General features: G+C 42.7%; 1 protein-coding gene across 1 annotated transcript in view; it reads left to right on the forward strand.

The window, feature by feature from the left end:
* Positions 1–14,632, forward strand: part of LOC111231290 (semaphorin-4F-like) — a 55,357-nt gene that overhangs the window by 36,828 nt on the left and 3,897 nt on the right. Inside the window, exons 2-8 of the mRNA XM_022758336.1 lie at positions 7,180–7,322; positions 8,107–8,166; positions 12,360–12,458; positions 13,254–13,365; positions 13,502–13,621; positions 13,787–13,941; positions 14,046–14,227. Of these exons, the coding sequence (XP_022614057.1) occupies positions 7,180–7,322; positions 8,107–8,166; positions 12,360–12,458; positions 13,254–13,365; positions 13,502–13,621; positions 13,787–13,941; positions 14,046–14,227 (871 nt within the window). The remainder of the gene's footprint in view (positions 1–7,179; positions 7,323–8,106; positions 8,167–12,359; positions 12,459–13,253; positions 13,366–13,501; positions 13,622–13,786; positions 13,942–14,045; positions 14,228–14,632) is intronic.

A 14,632-nucleotide genomic window follows, 5' to 3' on the forward strand; every position in this document is an offset into this window, starting at 1 on the left:
ATGACCAGCAATGAGCACACAGCTTTGATGCCTCTGTAAAACCTGTTTATTGACTGAAAAAAAAAAGGCTGAAATTGACCATGACCACGACAAGAGCAGGCTTGTCTTTCTCTTTTCACTTACTCTTTCTTGATCTCTGTCACACACATGCAGTAAATTAGACTGTGATGTTTCACGAATCCAAAGCCGGAGAAGAACATGTGGTCCACAGGGAGATATTTTGTCTGAACACCAGATGCAGGCCAACCTATTAATCTTTATTTTTGTATTTTCAATTCAAATTATGAAACCTCCTGTGTTGAATGCACCACCTCCCCTTTTCTTTTACTTCAACACACTCTAGAAACAGCTCCTGGGACAGGATATGCCTGAATGGCTGATGTCCGTCATCAAAGTAAAGACAATGAACCACTTAAGAACAATAGGAAGGGGTTAACAAAACCGTCACACACATACATGTTTAATGTCAGTAGTTTTCATTGTCTGGGTGCTGTGTTTTGTTTTCATTCAAATTAATCTGCTGTTCATAATAAATCTTGTCATGTCTGTGCAACATGAACAAAATATAGCCAGTGGAAGTCCATTCAAAATTGAAATTAAATGAATTGAATTGAAACTACCACTGAAGCGTTTTCTGCCATGACTGCAGGCTCACCACATCTTGCAGTGTTTACATTGTGCAAAGTTGGAAGTTAGGACAGTTGTCCACATTTAAGTTGGTGTTTTGGATATAATTTATATGAAATATGACACACAAAGTGTTACAAGATGAGAGATGATGTACAGCTAAAAATGAACACAGGGGAAGAATATGTGCTCATTCATTCTCACTGTTCTAATTTTAAAAAAACACACTTAAGCTTAACAGCTGTGTATAAATGACAGGTTTGTCTCACTGTCTGCTGTTGCAGCATAATGCATGCTGAAGTGTTAGCTTGGGGCACAGGAGCCTGCTAATGGCTGCATAGTCTAATGGGACAATCTGCCAAAAGCTGGTTTATTCCTTTAACCTGTGGAGTACGCCGGCCCCCCGACTGCTGCCGAACAATTCTGAGGAAACAGCAGCTGGAAAATGGCATTGAGTGGATGATAGGGCTATAAATGTGTGTTTCTGCAAAGTGCGCGACTGTGTGGATCATGCAGCTGTGTCCTGTCTCACCGCAGGGGCTCAGTGTGTGTGTGTGTGTGTGTGTGTGTTGAGAGACTGTGGGGGCAGGAGCATGTGTGCGCCTCTCTGCATCCCTTCTCCCCATCCCGTCAGTTTTGATTGACAGATTAAGGAGTGAGGTGTATAATTTATCACTTCCTGTTTGGTCCTATCCCACAATGCCCTGCAGCCAGAGACCAGGGTTGGTCCCCCAGAGCAAAAGCCAGTTTATTAAACCCTTAATGGACATGCCACACATCCACACACACACACACACACACACACACACACACACACACACACACACACACACACACACACACACACACACACACACAGACTGCTATTGGTCTCTCTCCCTGGCTGCCTCTCAGTCATGTTTAATGTATAATGAATGAATGATTCATGGCAGGGGAGAGGATTTTGTATTTTAGGACTACTTATTCATTTATACTCACACCAGTCACTTTTTAAAATTATACCCTAGGTGTGATTTTTATTTCAACATGTATAAGGTCACTGGGTTTTTCCTGGCACATTATCTGAATCATTTTTCAGGTGTAATTCCTCATTTCCAGTTAATCCTGTATTTCTTCTGTTATGTCGGGCCGTCTCACACACCAACACCCTACTTAACATTCAAATTTAAAGCTGCTCTAATCAATATTTTTTTATTAAAAATTGCTGTTAAATTGCTATGCTCAATATGAAAGGTGTTCCATTTGATGATGAGTACAAAGAAATTATCACCTGACTCCCCTCAGCTCTGCGGAGCATTTCCTCAACTTATCATTTTGGTTTCCTGGCAGCAGAGAAAAAGTCCTGATGAACCAACTGTATGTCACCTTCTCAGCACCAAAGAGCAGGCAGACAAAGGTAGCGACTAGCTGGTGAAGCCAATGGAGCATTTAACAGGTGAGGAGCCAGATATTTTCCTCAGGAGCTGGTAAAAAAGCAAAATAGAGCTAAAAGAGAGTCTATATTGGACTTAAATTTGCCAGGAATGAATGCTAATGCCTCTCTATATCTGCTGGATGTGGAAATAGGCAACTGTTTGCTAACATATTTGCAAATAATATACGATTGTTGTGTTTACAGCTCGTCGTGCTGCCCCCATGTGGCCAAAAATATCAATGAATGTAGGTTTAGATAGCGCAGAGAGTTTATTTGACTGTAGAGAAATGTTCTTCTGCCACTGGAAAACAAGAAATAAAAAACGTACTCTGGGTCAACTTAGTGTTTTTCTACCAAAGAGCATGGCTTTACCATGGCTCAATCATTAAACCGTCTCAAGTTAATTTATTACTCTAGGCAGCAGCTGCACAGTGGACGTCTTTGTTAGCTAATTCACTGTACAATGGTGCCATCATTTCCGCTGTATTCTGTGGCACAAAAATCTCGTTGCCGTTCTTTGTTGCAACATGTGTCCTTTTAGCACTGTCGCCACCACACATGCACATCTGCGCGCACACACATCACACATGCACACATGAATGGGCACGCAAAGACACACAGGCGGGAGGTGATATTTGATACATGGTGAGCTGCAGGCTCCTGCTGTCAAAGAGGAGACATTTACCCAACCTGCAGAGCATCGCCTCTTGCCCTGTGACACATGCCAACTCCAATTTATTCATAAAGGGCTTCTAACAAACAGCTATGTCACATCATCATGGAGATACAAGAGAAAAAGGAGATACGAAAACAAGAAATTGCATGTTCTGTTTTTTTTTCTGAGCCATGCGTCAGGCCTTTTTTTTTTTTTTTCCACGTCTGTGTGTGTGTTGGGTTAGAGGTGTGTGTGTGCAACTGTGTGCGAGGAGGGCAGATGGTGTAGCTCTAGGAAGCATCTCTCTACATTAGGGTGCACAGCAGGTGGTGTCCCCCATGTGCATGTGTGTTTGCATATATATATATATATATATATATATATATATGTGTGTGTGTGTGTGTGTGCATGTGTGTTGTCATGCCCTACACAGCCAGCGAGGACCAGTTTACAAGGACATCTCTCCAGACCTTGCCTTCGGCCTGTGTCACTAACGCTCACGTCTGCTTTGCTGTACGTGTGTATGTGTGTGTGTGTGTGTGTGTGTGTGCATGTGCATTGGTCCAGCGAGAGGAAACAGGCTGTAAAGTCGGTCTGAAGAAGTGATGATCAGAGGCTGCGGGGCGATGGAAGGAAGGATGGATGACGGAGCGGATAGAGGGAAGCGACAAAATAGTGAAAAGAAGAAGAAGAGAGAATGAGAGTGAGAGGATTCTGATGTTTTCATTGCCTCCTCTCATTTCCTTCAACTTTTATTTGTAGTCAGCTTTGATTGACACATTGAGGAGGAAAGTGTTTATTTCATTTGCTCAGGGTGTGTAAGTGGGAGAACAAAGCTGAACTACAATAACTTTTAATCAAAGGCAACATGAAGACACTTCACAGATGCACACATCGTCAGTGTTGGGGCATGGTAAACTACAGTTTGGAGTAGCTTGCTGATGGTTCAACTACATGTGTGCATAGTGATTCAAGTAGTTCAGTCACTTTTTTTTTGTTGTTGCCATTTTTATGTAGTTAACAACTCAAACTACAAACAATTCTGTGCCATTAAAGGAAGAGGAATGACTGTTTTATCATCTCTGTTGCTTCTCTACTGTAATTGAACCCCCTCTGACCAGCCCGGACCGCTGTGAAGGCATGTCCATACAATGCATCCGTCAGGTGGTCACCACCACACACTTGACCTTTGTGTGGTGCATGTGCAAAAGCCAAGCGCTCACACAGCGACAACATCATCATCATGGATAAACCTCCTGAATCTCAGCCTGAGGAAGAATCACTATAGTCATACTCTTACAAAACCAAAGCTGACATTCCAGCTCTGTCCCATGAATAATGAGGTATTTTATTTGTTCGGTTGGTGTTATGATCTGCGAACAAGTATTCCCTTTTTTTTTTTTACAATAAACTCGACTGAGCTGCATTTTTGCTGCAAATGTGTGCGTATGTGTGTGCCCACCTCTGTCTGTCATATGCATCTTCTTTAACACACTGCGATCACCCTCCTCACATTGGCTGATTTTCAGGAAGTGGAAACCCTGTGTGAGCGAATCACAGCTCGCTTGCTGTTTGACTTGCCTGGAGGCTTTTAGCTGAGCAGATGGCTTCTTAGTGAATGAGAAATGACATTCATGTGAAACGTTACGGGAAACAGACACTGACTGACTGACTGGATGAGGGAGTCTGGATGGAGGCGGTGGGTAAGGGGAGGGGGGCAGGGTGTGTGTGTGTGGGGGGGTGTGGTGGGGGGGTGTGGAGGGGCAACTGTCTGTGATTCAGTTACAGGCAGATGTCAGTGTGTTGGGGTCTTTTTTCATTTCACAGAACAGCACAGACAGGCTCTAAGTGGAAAACCATGTCCGCACCAGGTCAGTGCCATTTATCAGAACGTCCTGAAATGGTACTTTAACTCCCATCCTCCATAAAGGAACAGATGATGATTGCACCACTTTGAATCCTTTAGTCGACAGCTGCCGAGGTGTGTGTGTGTGTGTGTGTGTGTGTGTGCGTGTGTGGGGGGGGGGGGGGTCATGTGCCTCCAAAATCTATTTTTGACCCTCAGAAGATTTCCCTCCAAAGATTTTGGTGAATACGTAAATGTTGCTGTTTCAGCTTGTTACTTGGCATGAAACCTTGGCTCCTGTCTGCTTGTGCTCTGCTGTTGAATGCACTCCCTTGTTAACGTGTCACACCTGTACTTGCAGAATAATACAGGGTGTGTGCTTTTGTTCTCTCCTCTATTGTCCCTCTTTATAATTTTCCATATTGTCAGTAAGTGAGAAAAGCCCATTATGGAGAGGAATGCTGTTTGTTCTCTCGTCCAGTATTTATTAGTGAGTTTGATGCCTGCACATTAAGTAGAGGAGTGTGTGTGTGTGTGTGTGTGTGTGTGTGTGTGTGTTTGTGTGTATGTTTATAGAGGGTGATAAGGCTTCTTAAACAATAAAGATTAAAATGTCTTAAACGGAGACTCTGTAACCGTTGAAAGAGGATATGTTTTCCTTTTCCTCGCTCTATTAAACACACTCCAGAGTTTTTCTGCCGTAACCTTACTTGATCTGGTAGGACCAGTAGCTTATGGTGTGTTGTGTTACTTTACGTAAATGTTGGGGGCTGTTCGTCCTCCTTGTAGACAGTAGTTTGCTCTAGAAAGCAGTGAACTGAGGAAAGTGTGAATCATCATCATTTTGTGTCGTCACGGACACATAATGTAGTGCATGAGTGTGATTTTAAAAGGTTACACATTGCATTTTCACATTGTTAGCAGAGCACTCGCAATGGATGCGACTGTTTTTATTGCATGGTTGCAATTTAGAGGATACATGTAAATTCACACTTAATATTCACACACCAAGTTGCAGGAAAATACTCTCGTACCTTCAGCTTATCAAGTGCTTACAGCTACAGCTAACCTGATATCGCGTTACTGGCTTATTTATCGGTGTCGCTCTCGCTGTCAGGTGTTGCTCTTTCTTCTCCAATATTAATCAAATATATCGATTCATTTAAGCTTAATACATAATCATTAAATGCAGTGTTTTCACGTGTGTAGGTGATAATTAACACAGTATCTGATATTAAGTTGTGAGTACATTTGTGTGCAGGCTTTGTTATTGTCATCAGTCAGGTTTCATTAATTGTGCGGTGAGTAATGAGTAATATGTAATATGTGAATTAATACAGCAGCCTTTACTCATTAACATCAGTATTTAATCAATCCCATGATGGCACAGTGTGTTGCTCCCTTTGTTGTCAGTGCTGAGACTGTGTGTGCGTGTGTGTGTGTGTGTGTGTTCGATTGGGATGTGCTGCGGCTCAGAAAGAAACCACCGGTTCCATTTTCATCTTTCGAAATGAGACTGTCTCTGTGAATTTTCTCTTCTCTCTCTGAACATGTCTGGGCCTAATTTGGTGAAGGTTAGAAAGGGTTGTAGGACTTTAAAAAAAAAAAAAAAGAAAAAGAAAAGACAAAGCAAATCCTTCACACACACACACACACACACACACACACACGCGCACGCACACACACACACACACACACACACACGCGCACGCACACACACACACACACACACACACACGCACACGCACACGCATACACACACACACACACACACACACACACAGAGGTAAAATGTATACACATAAACACACACTCTCCTCATCACGCCAAAGAAGCTCAGTACACAGCTGTGTGCTCTTTCCTCCCAGCAGCTGGGACATGAACACACACACACACACACACACACACACACACACACACGCACACATTATATTTTTGTCCTTCTGTGGAGGCCGGCGGACGGATAGAGTAGGAAGGAGAGAGGGACACAATTGAAAAGCTTTTGGAATCTGGTTTACATGATAGTTTTGAGATTAAAGAGACAAACATAGCCGAGATTACACTTCATGTATTATGTGAAAGCATAATGAATTATTTATCATATATCATGATTGTGCATAATTTATTTTATTGTTTTTCTCCTCGGCAGCGGATCGGACTCTGAATTAATATGTAGGAAGCAAGATTCAAAATAAAGGATGTTTAATAGACATAAAACTAGAGAATCAGAGTTAATGAGAGAAAAAGAGAAAAAGTCACAAAAACAGTAAAAAAGATGATGAAGACTCTGAGGGATTACAGTTAATCTGCTGCCCTGGTTGTGTGAGTGGGCAGGGTGAAACAAGGGTTACTCCCATCTCTCTCCCTCCTATTTTCATCCCTCTATCCCTCATCTCTTTAAACGTCTTGCTGGGAACATTGATTGGTCTTATCCTGTCAACCATTCATTGTCACATTTGCATGAGTGAAGGAGGCTGTAACCAAATTCCTCTCATTCCTATTTGGATCTTGTCGAGTTTATCTTTTAGAATCCATGTCGTGTCCTGTGATTGACTGCAGCGCTAACTTGTTGTCCTAAATAAAAAAAAATAAAAAAATAAAAAAATCTCACCCCTCTCTCCTTCCTTCACTCCACAGACATCCTGGATCCAAAGAGGTTTGGGGGCGTGACCAACTTCAGCACCTTCCTGCTGGACCGCTCATCGGGGATGCTGTTCCTGGGGGCCAGGGATGCCATATTGTCCGTGGACACCAACGATCTGGGCAAACCACCGCTCAATGTAGGAAGACTGTGTTTGTGTATGTGTGTTTTAGAGTAGGAGAGAGGAATAGTAACAACTGTGATTCCCATCAGCTCTACAGAATGATAATTCCATATTTTCAAGATGGCTTCTGAATCTCCTAAATAACAGTGTGAGCTCTCAGAAAACAGGTGCTGCCACTTTTAACATACACAGAGATGAAAAGGTTCTCAATAGCACAAACTGAAAATAGGTAAAATGATAAAAGGATTACATTTCAGACTGGACTTTTAAATGACGCTCGTCTTATTTACTTCCACTTATGAGATTTTTTCTAAAAGTTTATTTTATTTAATGTTTTGCTGAGGTGGGAAATTTGATGTTGTCTAAGTGAATGAATCATGATGTATATGATGGATTCTTTGTCACTCAAACCTTCACTGAAGAGATCAGAAACTGTGGTTTATTTGCACAACAGTAGTTGATGGATACAACATGGGCCTGTTGGACTGGCTTCAAAATGCCCAAGTGATGTCGTCATGGTCAAGAAATCAATTTGACTGACTTTAAATGTATCTGAGTCCATAAGGCCTTTTTCACAGAAGACGCTTTAACATGTAACATGTCGGAAAAGCTTAATCAAATGAATGAAGGTCAATTCCATTCACCTCCTTCACCCTATCATGGCTTCCTCATTAGCAACACTTCTGCTTCTCCTACTATGACTGCTACAGTGCTCTAGTACTTCTAAATATTTACTACTAATCAGCTGATGAGACATGTTACAGTAATTTATCCAATTCTCTCTTTTCTGTTTATCCAGATTACTTGGGATGTGCCGGAGGAGAAGAGAAGGTCCTGTGTGGCAAAGGGAAAGACAGAGGTGAGAGCTGTGTGCGTGTGTGTGTGTGTGTGTGTATGTGTGTCCCTGATCACCATAAATGGTGTTAATCGATGCAAACACGTATTACTATATTAAATCCTAAAGCTGTAGGAGACATGCAGTGAACAGTGGATGCCTGTATGTGGAGAGGGGAGATTTACAGTGACTCAGTATTTACAGTAGCTGTCTCTTCCAATAATCCTGTTGTAATGTTGCTGTAAGGAAACATCCAGGAATATCCTGGAAACCACAGCAGCCACTAAAACGATTGTAAGTACAGTCCCTGCAGTAAAGGCTTGTTTCTCTATACTACTGTACATACTGAGCTGCTCTTACATTTATGAGTGGGTTTCTAAAGCTGCTTCTGTTTTGGATCCAGTTGCAACCTGTAAAGTCCCTGGATTCATTAAGTGCAGAGTCGAAAATTCAGACTCTTATCCAACTATTACCGGTCTTTACTTTATCATTGACTATTAAATTATTAAAAAATTCATTTTTTTTTTCTTTCGCTAAAATTGTTAATAGCTTACCTAAATAGATTGGATAACGGCCTTGAGGGACTCAGTTGCTATAAAAAGCTTTCAAATCCCAAGCCCACACTTGTGTTGTAATATTCATATCTTATTAACTATAATTTATGGGCTCAAGTGTCCTCAGACATCTGAAATGTGTGGTTATATAGGCCCATATTGTGTGCTTCTGCATGCATTTGTGTTTGTATGTGTCACGGCCCCGTGCTGTTAGGCATCGGATGGGAAGTTCTGGGACTTACGCCAAGATCTCATCAGGGGTGTGTGTGTGTACGTGTGTACCTTTGTGTGTGTGTGTGTATGTTGAGACAGAAAGAGTAAGAGAGGGTGTATGTGAAGTCACAGATGCCCAGTAACTGTCTGTGGAAACTGATTAAATAGAGCGTACTGTACACTGAAGCAGTACACTCATTTTGCTGTGAATACAACAGGGCCCCCACCAAACTGCTAACAGTAAACTAACTGTACACTGGAGCTATATTTGTTGAGTAATGTCTTACTGAGTCATTGGTTGTAACGGTTTGCTGAGGAGTATCAGGCTGAAAGCTTGCTGAGCTTCAGCATCAAAATGCAAAGTCTGGAGTTATTCTAAAGACCTGATAAATCTCAGAAATGCCTAAAAAAATGCCTCTGAGTGCAGAGAAATGAGGTCAAATCAGAGGATAAACAAAGCCAATAGAAGGTCAGGGTTTTAACGGAAGGGAAGTGCAATTAGTTTTGACCTATTTTACACAATCGGCATTGGGGAGGTTTTTCTTGCTTTCCAGTGTAAAGGGGGAGAGAGGTGAAAGACTGATAAAGGCAGGAAAGAGAGAGGTTGTTTTTCTGTTGAGGCACTGATTACAAGATTATGCGTCAGAAGGATTAAGAAGAAGGAGGGCAGAGAGGGAAGGAAACAGGAAGGGAAGGAACGACAGACAGTGGAAGGAAAGGAGGGATGAGAAGGGAGAAAGGGAGAAGAAGAAAAGGATGAAGACTAGAGAGACAGGACAATGGACTCAACAGGAGCCTACCTTGAAGCTGACCGAGGGAGACAAAGGGTGTGTGTGTGTGTGTGTGTGTGTGTGTGTGTGTGTGTGTGTGTGTGTGTGTGTGTGTGAATCATGCAACAGCTACAGACTCAGAGGGGCAAATCAGGGCACGTTAGCAGGGTTGTACATTGCTTCACTGTCTATCTTTCTATCTATCACCAGAGTCTTACTTAATACAGGAAATCAGAGGATGTTGTAATAAATAAAATGATATTTTACTGGAGTTTAATGTCATCATTGCGTTCATCATAAACCAGAACAAAACGTCATCATGGTACAGACTGTTTTCCCTCAACCATCTTGTCCTTAAATGGTTGGTACACTGTCTTCTAAAAATGCACCACGTCCTGACCATTAAAGAAAATCAAATTAAATATTCCGAAGCTCGTTCATGTGGCAACAACCAGACGTCCTCTCATTTACTGCACACTGGCTTTTAGTGGCTGTTTAAAGCATCAGCGCTATCTACAGTATCAACACGTTTTAAGTTTTAAATGAAGGTGGTGAGTTTGGATTGAAATAGATGCTGACAGTTTCACTGTGTTGAACAGAAAAGAAACATGGAGGGAAACACACAGTTAATAGAAGATGGCAGCTTGTTTGTTTGAAGTATGTATAACTATGTAAAAATACTCTGCTATGATTAATATTTCTGTTTAACATGGTTTTCCCACGTACAAAAAAAAATCTACACTTACTTCCTCCTTGAGAAATTGTGGATCAGGCTTTTCTCCGCCCACCACCGCTGCTTGCTCTACATCGACAGGTGAAAGAGACGTCAGCCGTATGTTTGAGCCTCAGTCAGACTCAGACTCAGGTGAGGAGTCAGAATCAGAAACTGGCAGACGTATCAGAACAGTTAGTGTAGTCAGCATCTGTTATTAGTTTATGTTGTTTGTTAGCTTGTAACTGGCAGTGGCTGACACAGTGTTAGTGGTTGCGCCAATGCTAACTCTTGCTCTCTGTACTGACAAGGTTTTGGGTTTATTTAGCCCCCCCCCGCGCCCCCACAAGTTGACAGGATTGGTTCATTAGGTTTGTGACGTATGAAACCCTGGCTGTCTGAATCTGTTTTTGTGAGGCTGTCATTGGTTCACTGCAGTTCAAGGTGGCGCTGTCACGGCTTCGACTGCTGATTTTGCTCATGATACGTCTTGTATTATATAAGAAAGACCATATGGATGTTAACAAGGTTAAAAACGTCAGAGGTCGTCTTTAACGTACAGAACAACATACAAAAAGCAAAACCTGGTGGAAGGAAGACGTAATTAAAATACAGAATAGAATACAATACAATAGAGAGAGTGAAGGTTGACAGTAAAGCATAAAATGAAGGGAAGAAAGTTCTGCCTTGACTACACACACATACACACATTTTTAATTCTCTATAATTATTGCAAAATTGCTCTTAGTAATTAATTGTCAGTTAGCATAAAAGCTTTTAGATGTTTTGGTGGCAAGACTTTTCATTTCTACTGTGAAGCCACAGAAGCTTTCAACTTGAAAAAAGAATAATTAGACCCAATTATAATGGCGAATAGAACAGAACTGAATAGAATCAAATAGAATAGAATAGAATAGAATAGAGCCATTTGATCCTCCCCATGCCAGATTGTGAATGAAGCTTATTAGTATGAATGAGGTTAATATGGGCCCATGAAATAGTTAATCCCAAGCTGATCCCATTGTTACCAGCCAGAGCTCTCCCTCTTTCTCTCCGTCTCACGTGGAGCTGTACCAGTGTGAGGGGTGGGGTGTGTGGTGGTGCTGGGGGGCTGATTTGGGTGACATGATCTGGGCATCAGAGAGGATCAGGTCCCTGGGGAGGAGGTGACTCAGGCCCGGAGCTCATCCAGGATGGCACGCAAAGACTCGACACACACACACACACACACACACACAAACACACACACACACACAAGCTTACACAAAACTGCCTGTGTCATGGGTTCATGGCTAACTGGGGGGGGCCGGGGGGGGGGGGGGGGTTGTTTTTCCATAACAGCTGCAGACAGAATATAAAAGAGATAAAGAAGAAGGACCAACAAATAACATCATCGATGATGTGTTTCTTGAGTATTATTTATGCATGAAAATGAGTAGTCTCAGGTTTCAGATTTGCCTGTGTGTGTGTGTGTGTGTGTGTGTGAGTCAGTGTGAGTTAGTAAGGGTGGTCTCTGCTCATACCAGTGGGGGTCTCAAGTGTCTCTACCAGCAGTGGGGGTCTCCAATTTCCAATCAGAATCCTTGATACTGCAGCCGTTCTCTGAATCCTCTCCACTTTGGTTTAAGGCCAAAAACAAACACGGTTCTGGTTCTAAAACTAGAAAACACTGAGGGTTTTCAGTTTTAACACACAGTCATAGACAACAATAAATATGAAGACATACTGCATCATTATCATCCAAGTTGTTTAATATTTATGTGGTTGAATATCAGTTTAAATACAGCGTACAGTTATACATTATAATCATTACATATTTAATAATGAATCAAGTTTTTATAACTTTATTCATTCACATAAAGAAAGACCATTAATAATGTAATGCTAAATGCATTAAATGGAGATGTAAATGTGTCATTGTAACGTCGGAGTTTGTTCTTATTTCTGGGTGTTTGTGTCCCCCTGCAGGTCGACTGCCACAACTACATCCGCCTGCTGGAGTTTCTGGAAGAGGGACGTATCTATGTGTGTGGCACCTATGCCTTCGACCCCCAGTGTGCCTTTCTGGTAAGTCTGTGTGTGTGTGTGTGTGTGTGTGTGTGTGTGTGTGTGAGAGGCCATCCTCCAGTTTGTGTGTGTGAATTCATTTTTGGATGAGATATTAACAGGGCAGATCTGTGCCTGAGGATCTTACGATCTGTCACACCACAGCAAACACACACACACACACACACACACACACACACACACACACACACACACACACACACACACACACACAGACAGCTGCAGAACACTATCATTTCCAACTGGGGTGCATTTACTTGCATGCGCGTCCCCGTACATGTCAGAGCCCACAGTATGTGCGTTTGGAGACGCAGATAAATCTCTGTGACAGGTTCCCACAGCCATTCACACCCCAGGCCTACATCAAAGGGACAGGCAGAAGAGCACACACACACACACACACACACACACACACACACACACACACACACACACACACTCACTCACTGGCGCTCACACACATGCTGTTATCCTCCCACTGCAGCATATTTATTCACATTTAAACTTTTAAGTCTTTCTCAGACTTCAGTCACACACTTTCCTCAGTAATTATAAGAAAAATGTCAGGTGCCAGTCAACCAATAAAAGCTTTCAGATGCTTTGTTGCCAGTGACATTTTCCAGCTGGTACTTTGAGGATAAAAGTCCCTGAGGCTTTTATCATAAGAGATCATAATTAGAGTCATTTGTAATGTCATTTTGAGCAGCACGGCTAACTGAAAGACAACCTGTAATAATCAAATAGATTCTGTTTTTAACTGTAAAATTCTCCTCATCTTTTCCTGTTGTTCTGAAGGAGCTCTCCACCTTCACGCTGGAGAAAGCCGAGGATGGAGGAGTGAGGATGGAGACGGGGAAGGGCAAGTGTCCCTTTGAGCCCAGTCAGCACTACACAGCTGTTATGGCAGGTTTGTGCCATGATTGGTCGTTTATTGCCTGGTTGATCAGTGTGTTATGTGCAGATTGTTATTGTATTGCGGTCTGCACTATTTAAATATAACTTACTTCATGCCCCCTACTTTCTGTGTGTGTGTGTGTGTCTAGGCGGTACCCTATACACAGCAGCCACCAGTAACTTCCTGGGAACGCTGTTCGACATCTCCCGGGCAACAGGCCCTGAGCAGGAACGCATCCGAACGGAACGATCCATCAACTGGCTCAGTGGTGAGGCACACATACACACAGTCACACACACACACTCGCAAACCATATCCACACATGCTGACGCTCCAACACAAACACACTTTCACTTGACATTTCCTTCATCCCATTTTCCAAAAGGGATAAGAGTAAAGTCGTGTGTGTGTGTGTGTGTGTGTGTGTTTTTAGATCCAGAGTTTGTGAGCTCAGCCTTCATAGAGCAGTCTGCTGACAGCAACCCGACAGGAGATGATGACAAAATCTACTTCTTCTTCACTGAGGTGGCCAAAGAGTACGACCTCTACACCAAAGTCAAGGTCCCCAGGGTGGCACGAGTCTGCAAGGTAACCCAGCGTCCTGACTGTCTGAATGACAAATGATTGATTGATTCATTATTTGCCTTGATTGAATCCCCACCGGGCTTATCTTTCTCCCCCTGTCTGCTCAGTCCGACGTGGGAGGGATGAAGACTCTGCAGCGACGCTGGACCACCTTCCTCAAGGCCCAGCTGGTGTGCGAGGACAAACCCAGCGGTGAGCGCTACAACATCCTGACTGATGTGTTCACCATGCAACACACACAGGGAGACCCCAGCAGCACGCACTTCTACGGACTCTTCACCTCCCAGTGGTAAGCTGAGCAACAAGCAGGGGCGAAGTGCAAACCGGAGCCTCTGTCTTGTGTTTTAACATTTTACATTTCTACCATGTTTGTGCTCTTCGAGTTACCTGTAAAATGACACCAGGGTTGTGACTGCAATCAAAAATGTTGAAGAACAGTAACCTTTTTATTTTGCGTACATTATTTTTGGGCTTGTGTGTAAAAATGGGGGTGTAAAAAGTGACAGGTTGTGATTTTAGAGGGGGTCATGTGTCAGACTATTTCTTGGCCAAGAGTCTTAGTTCTCTGGAAACCTCCTGGTGATAACAGGATGGAGCGACGCGAGCTATTTCCTCCTGTCCCCAGTCTTTGAGCTAAGCTAAACTAACTGGCTGTTTGCTGTAGCTTATAGGAGGGGTATTGATATTCTTATGT

The sequence above is a fragment of the Seriola dumerili genome, unplaced genomic scaffold (assembly GCF_002260705.1).
Source record: "Seriola dumerili isolate Sdu_G_001 unplaced genomic scaffold, Sdu_1.0 BDQW01000295.1, whole genome shotgun sequence".
In the NCBI taxonomy this organism is placed as follows: Eukaryota; Metazoa; Chordata; class Actinopteri; order Carangiformes; family Carangidae; genus Seriola; species Seriola dumerili.